The following is a 13,940-nucleotide window of genomic DNA, read 5'->3' on the forward strand; positions in this document are numbered from 1 at the left end:
ATGCCCAAGAAGACATTCTACTTCATTATGTTAAACTAAATGTTGAAAATTTTACAATAAGATGAAACCTAAAATCTTGAATTGCAAAAAAAATGTAGCTTACAGAGAAAAACTAATGTCAGATTTGAGATCAGCACACTTGAATTAGGTAAGAACAAGTGTTTTTGTGGATGCAACAAAAATTTTGTTCCCCAGTGTTATGTGACCTCACATTCCTATAATACACTGTTTCTGAAGATGTTTTTCTACAACGAAACAGCCTAATGAGTGTTTGTGGGTGAATGGAGAACCCACCAAACTAATTAACAAGTGCTAGCTAACCAGCTTGGCTCATGTGGCTGTGGTTCTGCTAGGCTAGAAATCATTCAGGTAGGTAGCAGGTCCCACTTCAAGAAGAGCTTAGTTCCCGTTTTGAGAAGCTGAGTTTCGTGGAAGGCAATGACCAGAGGGGACAGCAGGTAAATGTCAGTGACGTTCAGACACCGGCTGGCTCGCAGCACAGGGGGCCTTGGGTGGGGGTGGGGCAGGAGACAAGCCCAGCTTGCCAAAAGAGCGGTCTCCTCAATTCCATTGTCTCAACTTATTCCTAATTAACGCAGCTTCATGTCTGTCATGAATAGCTTCATTTGGAAAGGCTCCAAGCACCACATTCCTCTTCATTATGCATGCTTATTAAAACTGAAATTTCACTGTTTCCAGCTCAACCAAACTGGTGGTTCAAACCACCACCGTATGCTATTAAGAATGAAGCATTCATTTAGGAGATGGACTCAGGACAAATATGGCCTGGATTAAACTGAAACAGGCTGGAACTTTTAGGCTCTGAGCTCCATGCATGCCGTGTGAGCCTGGGAAAGGCCTCCCCCCTTCCTATGTGGCGCTTCCCCACCAGGTCAGGCTGGGACAGCAGCACGGGGCCCCTCCCCGAGCTCCTCCAGACGGCAAACTTGGGGCTGTGAAGTAGGGAAGAGTTCTCAGAGAGGCCCTTCCTGGCTGGGGACTTGTTTCCCATTCCCAAACAAAGAGAGTCACCTATCAGAGCCTGTCCTAACTGTGAGAGGAGTGTTGGCCAGCCACCCGGAAGAAAGTGGAAGCCTGCATGCCAGCCCGTCTAGGCTTGGTACCTGCTCTTCCTCAATCCTGCGCTGTAGTGTTTCGATATAATGCTGGACAGCCATGTAGATGAACCGGTACTGTGCTTCTGTCTGGACCATCCCTGACCTCTGAGATCGCACCATCTGTATCGTTTTGGGAACATCGATGTCACAGTCGACGCCTACAAAAGAACCATGACGCATCAGGAGAACGGCAGAGCCAGGGTAAAGTGGTTTAACACACAGCTTTCAGCAGGCTTAGACGTAAAGCAATTGCCGTCTTTAATGTTCTGACCAAACATGTTCCAAGGGCTACAGCCCTGGTCTTTCGATCAATACCAATGATCCCATGTGGTTACATGTTAACGTCTCAGAGGTCAGGTTCCCCCACTTTCCAATACCCCACACTGTTCCGTCAGCAAGGATTTGGTGGCTTGGTAGAGACCACCAGCACATATTACACAGAAGACCACAGTGGTGGGATCCACAGGTTCTAGGCTTCATCTTATGCCAAAAGCTCAGACAGTATCATTTTTGTCCTCTGGCAAATATGTATGTTGAAAGTTGAAATCTTCAGCTGAGATTTTTGTGAAAATTTTAACATTCAAATTTTCTTCCCCAGGCTATTTTCAATAGCACTTTCTGTCCATAAACTAAAAACAGGAACCATAGCTTCTTGCCCTCCAGATGACCTACCTTTCTCTCTGATGATGTCAATAAGGATATCAATCACAATGAATGTCCCTGTCCGGCCAATTCCAGCACTGTGGGCAGAAGGACAAAAAGCAATGACAATGAACTAATTCACAGGGGTTTTATTCTCAAAACCAAGCTATTAATATTAACAAAACCAGTATCTGCTCTTGGGAGTATTTAGAAGATTGTCTATTAATATTGGAAAACACATTTGCTAACAGCACAGGGCTCTGGAGTCCATCCAACCTGCACTTGGAGCCCAGCTTCTCCAGTACAGTGTGCCTGAGGCCAAGTCTCTTAACCTCCCTGACCCTCAGTTTCCTCATCTAGAAATGGGTATAACAGTATACATCTTACAGGATTGCTGTGAGCATAAAACGTGAGTCACATATAAAAAACACTGGGCCCAGGCCCTGGCCGGTTGGCTCAGTGGTAGAGCGTCGGCCTGGCATGCAGGGGTCCCGGGTTCGATTCCCGGCCAGGGCACACAGGAGAGGCGCCCATCTGCTTCTCCACCCCTCCCCCTCTCCTTCCTCTCTGTCTCTCTCTTCCCCTCCCGCAGCCAAGGCTCCATTGGAGCAGAGATGTCCCGGGCGCTGGGATGGCTCCTTGGCCTCTGCCCCAGGCGCTAAAGTGGCTCTGGTCGCGACAGAGCAACCCCCGGAGGGGCAGAGCATCGTCCCCTGGTGGGCAGAGCATCGCCCCTGGTGGGCGTGCTGGGTGGATCCCGGTCGGGCGCATGCGGGAGTCTGTCTGACTGTCTCTCCCCGTTTCCAGCTTCAGAAAAATACAAAAAACAAAACAAAACACACAAAAAAACACTGGGCCCAGAGGCTGGCATAAAGCATATGCTCAATAAGCGGTAGTCTTTTAAAAATAAACAAAGAAAGTTCCCCACATATCTGCTTGCCCAACATAGAAACGAGACTTAGGAAACCAAGCTTTGCCCCATATAGCTGTGAAACCCAAACCTGGGCACCGGCAGCCACAACCTCCAGGCAGAGGCCATGGGACAGCTTTCAGGGGTCCTCATCTTTTGAAGCAAACAAATGCATTGTTGGGGGAAAATTTATATCTTACTTCTACGGTAGATGAGAAGAGAATCGCAACCACGGAGATGAACTCTAAAACTCTATTAAAAAAAGAAAACCAAGCAAGCATGACCAGACTTGGGGCTCCTTGAGCAAGGACTCCACTCACCACTCCTTGTCCTGCCACCCCCAGTACCCAGCAGTCCTGTAGGGTCTATAGAAATACTTTTTGGGGTCAAAGTGTCCCTTAATGCCGTTGATCCATGACTCAGACAGACTGAATTTTTCCTACAGTTAGCTGGGCTGGTAAGAAGCAGCCCTGGGCGTTAGGAAGCGGGACAGGCTGTGGACCGGGGGGCGGTTGGAGCTGGTCACCTGCAGTGAACCACCACTGGCCCCGCATCCATGATGCTCTCCTGCTTATGGTGCACCTCCTCCAGGAAGTCCAGCACGCCCCCGGGGTCACTGGGCACTCCATGGTCCGGCCAGGTCCGAAAGTGGTATTGCCAGACCGTTCTCTCCGTATTCCCCTGGAGTAGAGCCAAGAAAAACCAGAAAAGAATTAAATAAATCAAGGGATCGAGGCACTGTCCGGCTTCGATCTTTCTCGGCCCCAACGGGAGCCAAAGGAGCCAGCCGGCCCCCTCACACCCCATCGAAAGGTCCTTTGCAGGGTTTCCCAGATCTCGTCTCCTTTTGGATCTGGCTGAGTAATCACAGAGGGAACTCTCTGCCTCTGCCATAAGAACCCAGATGTCCAGTGCAGCAATCTGTTCTTCAGGAAACGCCAACCCACATCAGCCATCTGAGTTACCAGCAGCAGGCAGCATCCCCGGCCCACCTCGTCTGTGTGGGGCTCAACCCAGGAGGAAACGGAGGCCCTGGGACCCGGGCTCTGCTCCCCCCACATGACAAAACAGGTATTCCCTCAAGTCCCTCGTTCTTCTTTGACCGTTTGGACCCAAAGCTCCTCTCCTCTCCCAGTCACACACTTTTATTATAATATCATGATACTTGAAACTTCCGTTGGATACAAAGTAAATGAGAAGACAGGCTTTGCAATCAGATGGCTGGATTTTGGCCCAAGTCCCAGCATGCACACTCACTGTGGCGCCTGGACATCTCTAGGCCTCCATTTCTTCCTTTGCAAATAATAATAATAATCTCTCTCTCTCATAACACCACTGGGAGGATTAAACACGAGCAATGAAACACACAGCCACTGCTCTGCAAACGGGACGAGACTCAGCACACAAACTTCTTGAAGGACAGTGGTCACTAATAAAGGCCAACCATGGTACCAAGACTGTAGAACAATGGTCCCAAGACCTCCCACCCAGTGCAGGTCACTGAGCAGCACTAGTCTTTGTTACATCTTCCTCCTATGTATCTGGAGGTAATCCAAGCTAGGTGACATTTTTAAAGGGGACTTTTTTTTTTTTAATTTAATTTTTTTTTAATTTATTCATTTTTAGAGAGGAGAGAGAGAAGGAGAGAGAGGAGAGAGAGACAGAGAGAGAGAAGGGGGGAGGAGCTGGAAGCATCAACTCCCATATGTGCCTTGACCGGGCAAGCCCAGGGCCTCGAACCGGCGACCTCAGCATTTCCAGGTCGACGCTTTATCCACTGCGCCACCACAGGTCAGGCAAAGGGGACTTTTAAAAAAGGAAAGAGTAACTAGACCAGTGTCCTCAGCGAGTCACCTTCAGGACAGCCAAGGAATCTGAACCACAATTAAGATCTTTTCTGGAATCAATTGCATTTAATTTGCTGAAGTTATGAAGATTTTTCTGGATGTTACTGGTGAGCTAAAAAGCAAAGAGCGACAGTCACAAGGAGGACAGTCAGGGAGCGAGAATGACCTCCGCCACCCTGCTCCTCCATGCTCCTCCTCCTCCTCAGTAAAAGGTCCCTGAGGTCTCCACCCCAACTCCTCCTTCCCAGTCAGTTAGGAGGCTTAAATCAGATCATGTGACAGCTCTTTAGATAAAATGTAACATATTACATAAAAAGCAGATAATCTGTGACAGCAATTCTGGAGAAATGATGGGTCCCATGTCACCTACATCCGAGGGTACAACACAGACACCCAAATGCCAACACTTCCTGTACCTGCTACTCAAATATCTCCGATAACAATAAGATGGATGGTGACTCACTAAAACTGAAGAAAAATCGACCTGCTACTCAGAAACAACTGACAACGAGAAGATAGGGAGTTTATCACCAAAACTAAAGAAAACCCTACCTGGAATCTTCATCCAGTGTCCTCTAAATCTCTGCATATCTGCTCAACAGCTACATTTTCCCAGCTCCTGTCACAGCCTCTGTGATAGACTGAACCTTCCACCCTCTTTCCACCCTCAGGGGCACTGCACCCTGACTGACATCAGAAGTCCCAGCATCCCTCCTCCCCGACCACGGCCTTGGAGGTTTCCAGCTTGAGCCCCCACCACAGCCCAGCTCCCTGAGCCTCTCCCCGCTCTGCCCGCCTCCTCCGGTCCTGGGCCCTTTCACCCCACACGCTCGGAGTCCCCGCACTCTCCTGACACCCACCACTGTCTCCACGCACTGTGACCCTGGGAAAGGCACCAAGCCTGCACAGACCCAACCACCCCACAGAAAAGAGCCCACGGAGACAAATCACACAACCAGGTGACCGGTGTCACTAAATATTCATGTTTGCCACCTCAGTTAGGCACTCAGCACTGCCCAGAAATTTAATGGATTTCTTGCCTTTTCTATACAATTACTATCTCATACTTTTCCCATTTTCCTACGATATTTCGTCTCTTCTTACTCCCTTCAAGTGTCAATTGATGGCTTGGCTCATACAGAGGAAATCCATTCCAGCTCCCCTACCTGCACCTTTGCCTCTGTCCCTCCCCTTGCCACAGAAGCAACCGCCCTCCATCCATCATGTTCTGGATCCCGCCCCCCCCTCCAATCTCCACCCCTTCCCCTAGCCCACTGCAGAGGCCTCCAACCAGGCCCAACCCCTCTCGCCACTCCTCCCAGCTGTTAGACACCTTCCTGGCACTCGATGCTATCTATGCATGTTCACTAGGCTCAAGAATCCTCACGTGTTTTACGCCAACAAGTAAGTAAAGTTCACATTTCTCAGCGTGGTGGTGAGTCTCATCCCGACTCAGTCACATCCTGTCTCAGCAGAAATTTATCTCTGACAGTCCCTACTTGCCTCCACTTCCCATGAAAGTGCAAACCACAGTTTGCACCTCAGTGCTGAACTCACAATGACACCTCTGCCAGGAGGCCCTCTTCTCCCACGGAATTCCCACCCTTAAGGGCCCAACCTCTTCTGAGACAGTCTCTCTAGTGCCCAAGCTGGAAGAAAGCCCAGCCTCTGCCATACCATGGCACTTCAGATCTGTGGGAATGCCCATGTCTGCTCTGGAGCATGGCTATTTGTAAAGGTGGGCATCCCGGAGGCAAACTGAACGATATGCAATTAAGATCTAATGCCATGGAATGTGGTCACTAAATAGGCCTCAAGGTCTCTGCACCTACTGCTCCTTGTGTTCGGGACCGTCTTCTCCTGACTCTCTGGATGCCTGGCTTCTCCGTCTTCAGTCTCAGCTCAAGCTACACACCCTCAGAATGGCCCTCCCTGTTACTCTGTTCCAAGTACCCATCCCCCCAGCACACCACCCTGGGCCTTCCAGACAGCACGATCAGCTTAGTTGGTTATTTACTTTTTAACTTTTGGTCTTCCCAGGCTCACAAGAAGAGAGGCTGTACCTGTCTTGTCTACAAGGTACCAGCAGTGCCTCAAGAGGACCTGGTACATAGAAGGCACCCAACAAGTGGCTCCTGAATCAATGAGTGAACGAAGGGATGAATGTATGCAAACATGAGTAACAGCAAGGCCCTGGGTTGCTGCATGCTGTACAGAGTTCCCAAAGTTTCTAAAATACGACAATATACTTACTTGTCCAACCTTTGAAAGTTTGAGTTCTCTTAACGTATAGTCATGAGCGGCGCTCTCTTTGACATTCCTAACGCGCATGACCCCGTATTCTTTCAGAGCATACTCGTCAGGCCAGTACTTGACACACTTACTCTGGAAGGGATCAAAAAAAGGACAGTTAATCTCTGTGAACTCTGCAAGGAAAGCTTAAACTGGCAGAAAGCAAATGTTCAAGTCTTGCTTAATGACCACTAACATGGAAAATGGCCCGACTCACATTGAACTGTTGGATTTCCAAAGGCAACTGTCCAAATTTAAAAAGCAGGAGCTTGGAGAACCAGGGAGAAGTGGGGAAAGAGAGCCGTCTATGCAGAGCTGTCCAGTCCCACACAGGTCAAAGGAGAATTGAATGTGTGTTTGCTTGTCTCTAAACAATCAAAGATGCCTGACCAGTTGGTGGTGCAGTGGATAGAGCGTCGGACTGGGATGCGGAGGATCCAGGTTTGAGACCCTGAGGTCGCCAGCTTGAGCGCGGGCTCACCTGGTTTGAGCAAAAGCTCATCAGCTTGGACCCAAGGTCGCTGGCTCGAGCAAGGGGTTACTCAGTCTGCTGTAGCCCCCGGTCAAGGCACATATGAAAAAGCAATCAATGAACAACTAAGGTGTCGCAACGAAAAACTGATGATTGATGCTTCTCATCTCTCTCCGTTCCTGTCTGTCTGCCCCTATCTATCCCTCTCCCTGACTCTATGTCTCTGTAAAAAAAAAAATAACAAAACAATAATCAAAGATGCCAAGCGAATAAATGACCAGGTTGAGGGTGCAGTCTAGCAACCAGTTTTGAATTCTAGAAATCTGCCGGTCTCTCCGCAGGGAAGGCAAGCAAGGACTCTGGAGGTGGCTGGGCCACCCAGGAAGCCAGACAGTCTGGTTCACTTCCACCCCAGTGTGGGAGGATCCTGGGTCTTATCTAACCCAAGTGCGAATACCTCCAGCACAGAAAGGCAGCTGATGGGCTCTGAACCAGCTGCTTTTTCTATATCCAGATCTGTGTGCTACCTACTGCACATGTCACCTTTGCCTAACTGGCTGCCCGGGGATGCCAAGCCTGCAAAAGCTGCTGGCTTCAGAACAGGCAGATGGGAAAATACGGCACCAAGAAAATCATCCTTGCTGCCAAAGAGGAAGATATTCCGCTCAATGAGGGACGAGTCTGCATACATAGGGTGACGTGTTCTGGGCAAAGAATGATTTTGTGTTTTGGTTATTTTCTGGGCGCGGTCACCAACACCACTCCCTTTCCGCCACAACTGAGACACAAATATCAGCAAAAGAAAATTTATTTGTATATTAGGAAATTCCCAGTTATAAAACTAGAAGTAAGGCCCTGGACGGTTGGCTCAGTGGTAGAGTGTTGGCCTGGCGTGCAGAAGTCCCGGGTTCAATTCCCGGCCAGGGCACACAGGAGAGGCACCCATCTGCTTCTCCACCCCTCCCCCTCTCCTTCCTCTCTCTCTCTTCCCCTCCCGCACCCAAGGCTCCATTGGAGCAAAGATGGCCCGGGCGCTGGGGATGGCTCCTTGGCCTCTGCCCCAGGCGCTGGAGTGGCTCTGGTCGCAACAGAGCGACGCCCGGAGGGGCAGAGCATCGCCCCCTGGTGGGCGTGCCAGGTGGATCCCGGTCGGGCGCGGGAGTCTGTCTGTCTCTCCCCATTTCCAGCTTCAGAAAAATACAAAAAAAAAAAACTAGAAGTAAAAAAGCAGCTGCAGACTAGCCCCACAGTCAACTGCCAACTGAAAGAAAAGAAAAACATGGGAGGAGGAAACTTCAGAAGAGTTTAAAGGATGGTGCAACTCTTTTGCTTGGCACAGCTAGGGGTCTTTCAGTTATTAGTATTTTGAATACAGCTTTCCCTCCAGTGTTTTGTAGATCCAAATACCCTGTGACAGATTTCATACAATTTTCCCCCAAATACACATTTTCAATACTAATTGTACTCAAGCCTGTTACTGGCTAATTGATTCTAAGGACTGCTGTCGCTCAAGAGAACGCAACATTAAATCACAACTCTAAAAACGTGCGAGCTGACCTCAAACAGCTGCTAGCGACGGCAGCCTGCCTCCCACTTTTCCAAACTCTGATGTAAATCTTGACCAAAAAAAAATAAATTCTAAACTGTGAGGGCTAATACTTCAGCTTTTAAATGAAAGCAGAGGGATCAAAAGGGACCCAGAGTCTGGGTTTTATTCTCTACAGGGTATGGGGGTGCGACACTGAGAAAACAGGGTGTCAGAGAGGTCTAGGAGAAGATGAAAGCCCCTCAGGCCACCCCTCTACCACACGGGGAAGCAGAAGAAGGGAAAAGCAGGCTCGGTCTAGGGGGAGGGGGCGAGGGGCGGGCACAGGGATCTGGCCCAATGTCTGTCTGTTCTAGGAGCTTCCAACAGCTCTTATGTAAGGGACCAGTCCTGACTCCGCTGAAGTGACACGAGCATCCTGTCTTCACAGCCCCCAAGTCCTCGGAGAAATAGGTGGCCTCCTGGAACTACCAGTAGGCAGTACGTAGGACAGAGGTTTCGGTTTACCTTTCTTTCCATACGCAGGGCTGGTGACACCTGAAGCAGAAATTATGACCACATTGTAACTCATCCATGAATTCAATACCAACTAATGTTACTGCAGGAGGCCTTCGTTTCACAACGACCAGCCCAGTTCTGAGGTATTCAGAAGCATACCAACTCCTAGTACAATGATGAAAATCTTACAAAGTCGCACTGACCCTCACAACTATAAGAAAAGTACAGTAGCAGGACTAAAATCTAAAATCACCCATCTTTCTTAGGTTTAACTGAATTGTACGACTGCTACATTCCATGCAACTCTTACATAAACCAATTCAAATATATCTAAAAAAGCACTTTAACTAGAACACAAACAAAAACACAGAACTCTTCCATATTAAAAAAAACCCTGTGCGGATAAACCTGCTTTGGGATAACCCAGAAGGCCATCACTTGGTGAACTCTGTCTGCTTCTCTGTCATCGTGTGAAGAGTGTGGGGAGACAGGCACCAGGCACATGCAGCTGGGGGGAGTGTGACCTGGCACAACCACTCTGGAAGGCAGTTTGGCAGAACTTACATAAATTTATGTAGCACCTAGCAATTCTTGACATCTGTCCTCGAGAAACACTTGCCACATAAAGACAAAAGCAAGAACAAGACTGAACACTTCAGCACTGTTTATAAAAGCAAAATCCGAAACACTTAAAAGCTCAGGGCGTAATGGTTAAATAATTTATGACACGTACATACCATGAAATGTCATGCAATTACTATGAGATAGACCAACACATGCTAACAGAAATTAAAACCTAGATTTAGTGGGGGGAAAAAATCCAAGATGCACAATCAAGTGACTGTATGAAAGTACTTCTTCAATGACAATTAGAAAGTGTAGAACAATGCACATCACACAGGGTTTATATTGGAGGAGGGGGCTAAAATGGGTGGACAAGCGATGGTGATAAAGGCAACTTTAACCCTGCGTTTGAATATTTATATGAATATATTGTTCAGATAATTAAAATTAATGTTTAAATGCTTAAAAGTCATGATGAGTGGTTTACATGACCAGTGAAGTTACTATTGATTTACTAGTACTCTAACCACCTGGAAGTACTAGACAGGCCCTCTAACACTCCCTTTTTGACCGCTGCTTCTAGCTACAATGGAGTAACAAGACTGGGTTGACCTTCCCATCTTAAATAACTGAAAAACTGGGAAAATGAAATGATACTTATAATAGGATTAGTGACAAGGACATTAAAGGAGTTACAGTGGTACCTTGAGATACGAATTTAATTCATTCTGTAACGGAGCTCGTAAGTCAGTCAATTCGTATATCAATCAAACTGCCAATACTGGACCCGTGCGCCAACGCGCCAACTAGCAGCAGCTTCCCAAATCACCACTCCTATCTCAGAATTTCGCTCGGATCTCGAACAAAATTATGGACCAAGTTGCAGCCCATATCTTAAAATATTTGTATGTTGGTCTGTTCATATCTCAAGGTACCACTGTGTTATAAATGCACTCCACATGTGCAAAGGTATAGAGAATGATGCACGTGTGAATAAAACATGGATGATACTAAAAAGACTTGAGTAAAACTACTAGAAATGAAAAGGACAATGTCTGAAGGGACAGCACACTGAACGGGACTAACAGATTACACTGCTGAAGGAAAGATTAACTTAAAGACATAGAGCAAAAGAACCTACCCAAAATGAAACCTGGGAGGAAAAAAAGAGAACATTAAAAAAAAAAAAAAAAAGAGGCCTTGGCCGGTTGGCTCAGCGGTAGAGCGTCGGCCTGGCGTGCGGGGGACCAGGGTTCGATTCCCGGCCAGGGCACATAGGAGAAGCGCCCATTTGCTTCTCTACCCCCCCCCCTCCTTCCTCTCTGTCTCTCTCTTCCCCTCCCGCAGCCGAGGCTCCATTGGAGCAAAGATGGCCCGGGCGCTGGGGATGGCTCCTTGGCCGCTGCCCCAGGCGCTAGAGTGGCTCTGGTCACGGCAGAGCGACTCCCCGGAGGAGCAGAGCATCGTCCCCTGGTGGGCAGAGTGTCGCCCCTGGTGGGTGTGCCGGGTGGATCCCGGTCGGGCGCATGCGGGAGTCTGTCTGACTATCTCTCCCCGTTTCTAGCTTCAGAAAAATACAAAAAAAAAAAAAAAAAAGAGATGAACAATGAACAAAACTTCAATGAGCTTGAAGACAACTTCAAACTGCCTAATTACATGTAACTGGTGTCCCAGGACAAGGTAGGCTGGGGATGTGTATTTGACGAAATAGTAAATACCATCCAAATTTGAAAATAAACAAAAAACACGTAAATCCATATATCCAAATGTGGCTCAATGAACCCAAAACAGAAGAAACCTAAAGAAAACTACACTAAGGCATGTCATCATGAAATTTCTTCAATGCTACCTTTTTCCAGAGTGTCAAGGTGGCTTAAGCTTAACTGGTTTGTTCACTTCTTAACCTAATATTAAGAATGAATAACATTAAGGTTAATGGTCAACCTGATGTAAGCAATAATTTTTAAATATTTTAGCAGAAGAGTATGCAATATACCTTCCCTCTCTCTACTTCTTTCGTTGTCATGACAATCACTCGAGAGTTCTCTTGAAACACCATCCGCCAAAAGTCATTCACTGTATTTTGCAGACAGCCTTGTGTGGCAATGTAACTCTTTTTGGGCTTTGAATTGTTACACTTAGTTTCAAATTCAGGCTAGAAGTGGAAGAAGAATATCAGTCAAACATTCAAAAGCTGCTTTCAGAACACAAGAAAGAATTTCAAATAAAAAGTAGGCTAGCAATGTATAGTCAGAAGACACTGAAAAGCTACATTTACCATGATGATATTTGCATTGATGTAATCAGAAACAGGCTCATTGGGATCACCATCATGTAGAACAACCCTCGTATGGTCAACTGGAAGGAAAAGAGACCACAGTCACAAAACTACTGAGCCCCCTTTGAGACAAATCAGTTCAAATCAGTTCATCCTCAACCTAGTCCAAGTTATGGTCATTTAATGATGAAACCACATAAAAAAATTAACCTTTTGAGTAGTACAAACATTCATGTACGTCCTCACTTAAAGGGTTAAAAAACTCACTACTCAAAGGGTTAAATTCTAAGTAAACACAACAATAATCTGACCACATGATGCTTAAGAATGCTTTCCTCAAGAAGAATAAAGCAGTGATGTCACTTTCCTGGCTTTGATAATGTCCTATGGATCTATAGGATATCACTGGGAGAAGCTGGATAAGGGGACATGAGAACCTTCTAGTGTATATATTTTTATAACTTGTGAACCTAAAATTTTTTTAAAGTTTTTTTTTTTAAAAAAGGAAGAGTGAAATATAAATAAATGGCATAATGTCTATTTGCTTCAAACTAATTTGGAGAGAGAGGAGAAGTGGACATAGCATAGATGAAATGACTGGACACAAGGTGACAATTATTGGAGCTGGGTGAGGATACATGTGAATTCTTCACACTATTCTGTCTACTTTTGAAGACATTTAAAATTTTTCATAAGAAAAGGTTTTTTTTTAATGAAGCAGAATGAAATACAGTATCTAGAAGACAACACTTTGATGTATCAATTAACCAACAATGGGAATTAGCAACATAGTGGTGTATCTTAAAAAATAATGTTGCCTGTCCTGGCTGGTTGGCTCAGCTGTAGAGCGTCGTCCCGGCATGTGAAGTCCCAGGTTCGATTCCTGGCCAGGGCACACAGGAGAAGTGCCCATCTGCTTCTCCACTCCTCCCCTTCTCCTTTCTCTCTGTCTCTCTCTTCCCCTCCCACAGCCAAGACTCCATTGGAGCAAAGTTGGCCAGGGCACTGAGGATGGCTCCGTGGCCTCCACCTCAGGCACTAGAATGGCTCTGGTTGCAATGGAGCAACGCCCCAGATGAGCAGAGCATCGTCCCCTGGTGGGCATGCCGGGTGAATCCCGGCCGGGCACATATGGGAGTCTGTCTGTCTGCCTCCCCGCTTCTCACTTCAGAAAAATACTAAATAAATAAATAAAGTTGCCCTGGCTGGTGCCACAGTGGAGAGAACGTCCTGGAGCACCGAGGTCGCCAGCACAATCAGAGTATGCCAGCTCAATTCCAAGGGCCCCAGCTCAGCCCTGAGGTTGCCTGTTCAAGCACTGGTCAGGCATGTATTACAAGCAACCAATGAGTACAAAACTACATGGAACAATGAGCTGGTCCTTCTCTCTCTCTCCTCCTTTCTCTCTTTCTTTCTCCCTTCTTCTCTCTCTCAAAAAAAGAAAACATAATATTCTTTTGCCTTAGACTCCTGATCTTTAAAGAAAGAATCTTTTAATCAGAGGAAATGTCTAATTGGGATCTTTAAAAGAGAAAAGGGCAGTCATATTCTATTTAGATGCTGCATACCACTGTTCCCTTCCATCATTCTCTATATCCCAACATCTTACTAATGAGCACCATTAGACCTCCTGAGCAGAAACAAAAACTTACACATACAAAAGGATGAGGCTTCCCCAAGGTCATTAGGACCCTGCTGTGACTCAAACCGATTCTCTGCTAATTCTTCATTGCCTTCTCAGCATTATAAATGCCTCCAACAGCCTCCCACCCT

General features: G+C 46.9%; 1 protein-coding gene across 1 annotated transcript in view; it reads right to left on the minus strand.

The window, feature by feature from the left end:
• PTPN11 (protein tyrosine phosphatase non-receptor type 11) overlaps nt 1-13,940 on the minus strand; it is an 85,951-nt gene that overhangs the window by 28,180 nt on the left and 43,831 nt on the right. The window contains exons 8-13 of the mRNA XM_066370870.1: nt 12,168-12,247; nt 11,886-12,044; nt 6,771-6,902; nt 3,197-3,351; nt 1,791-1,858; nt 1,125-1,276 (exon numbers count right to left, since the gene is read on the minus strand). Coding sequence (XP_066226967.1) covers nt 1,125-1,276; nt 1,791-1,858; nt 3,197-3,351; nt 6,771-6,902; nt 11,886-12,044; nt 12,168-12,247 — 746 coding nt within the window. The remainder of the gene's footprint in view (nt 1-1,124; nt 1,277-1,790; nt 1,859-3,196; nt 3,352-6,770; nt 6,903-11,885; nt 12,045-12,167; nt 12,248-13,940) is intronic.

This window comes from Saccopteryx leptura, chromosome 2, assembly GCF_036850995.1.
Source record: "Saccopteryx leptura isolate mSacLep1 chromosome 2, mSacLep1_pri_phased_curated, whole genome shotgun sequence".
Classification (NCBI taxonomy): Eukaryota; Metazoa; Chordata; class Mammalia; order Chiroptera; family Emballonuridae; genus Saccopteryx; species Saccopteryx leptura.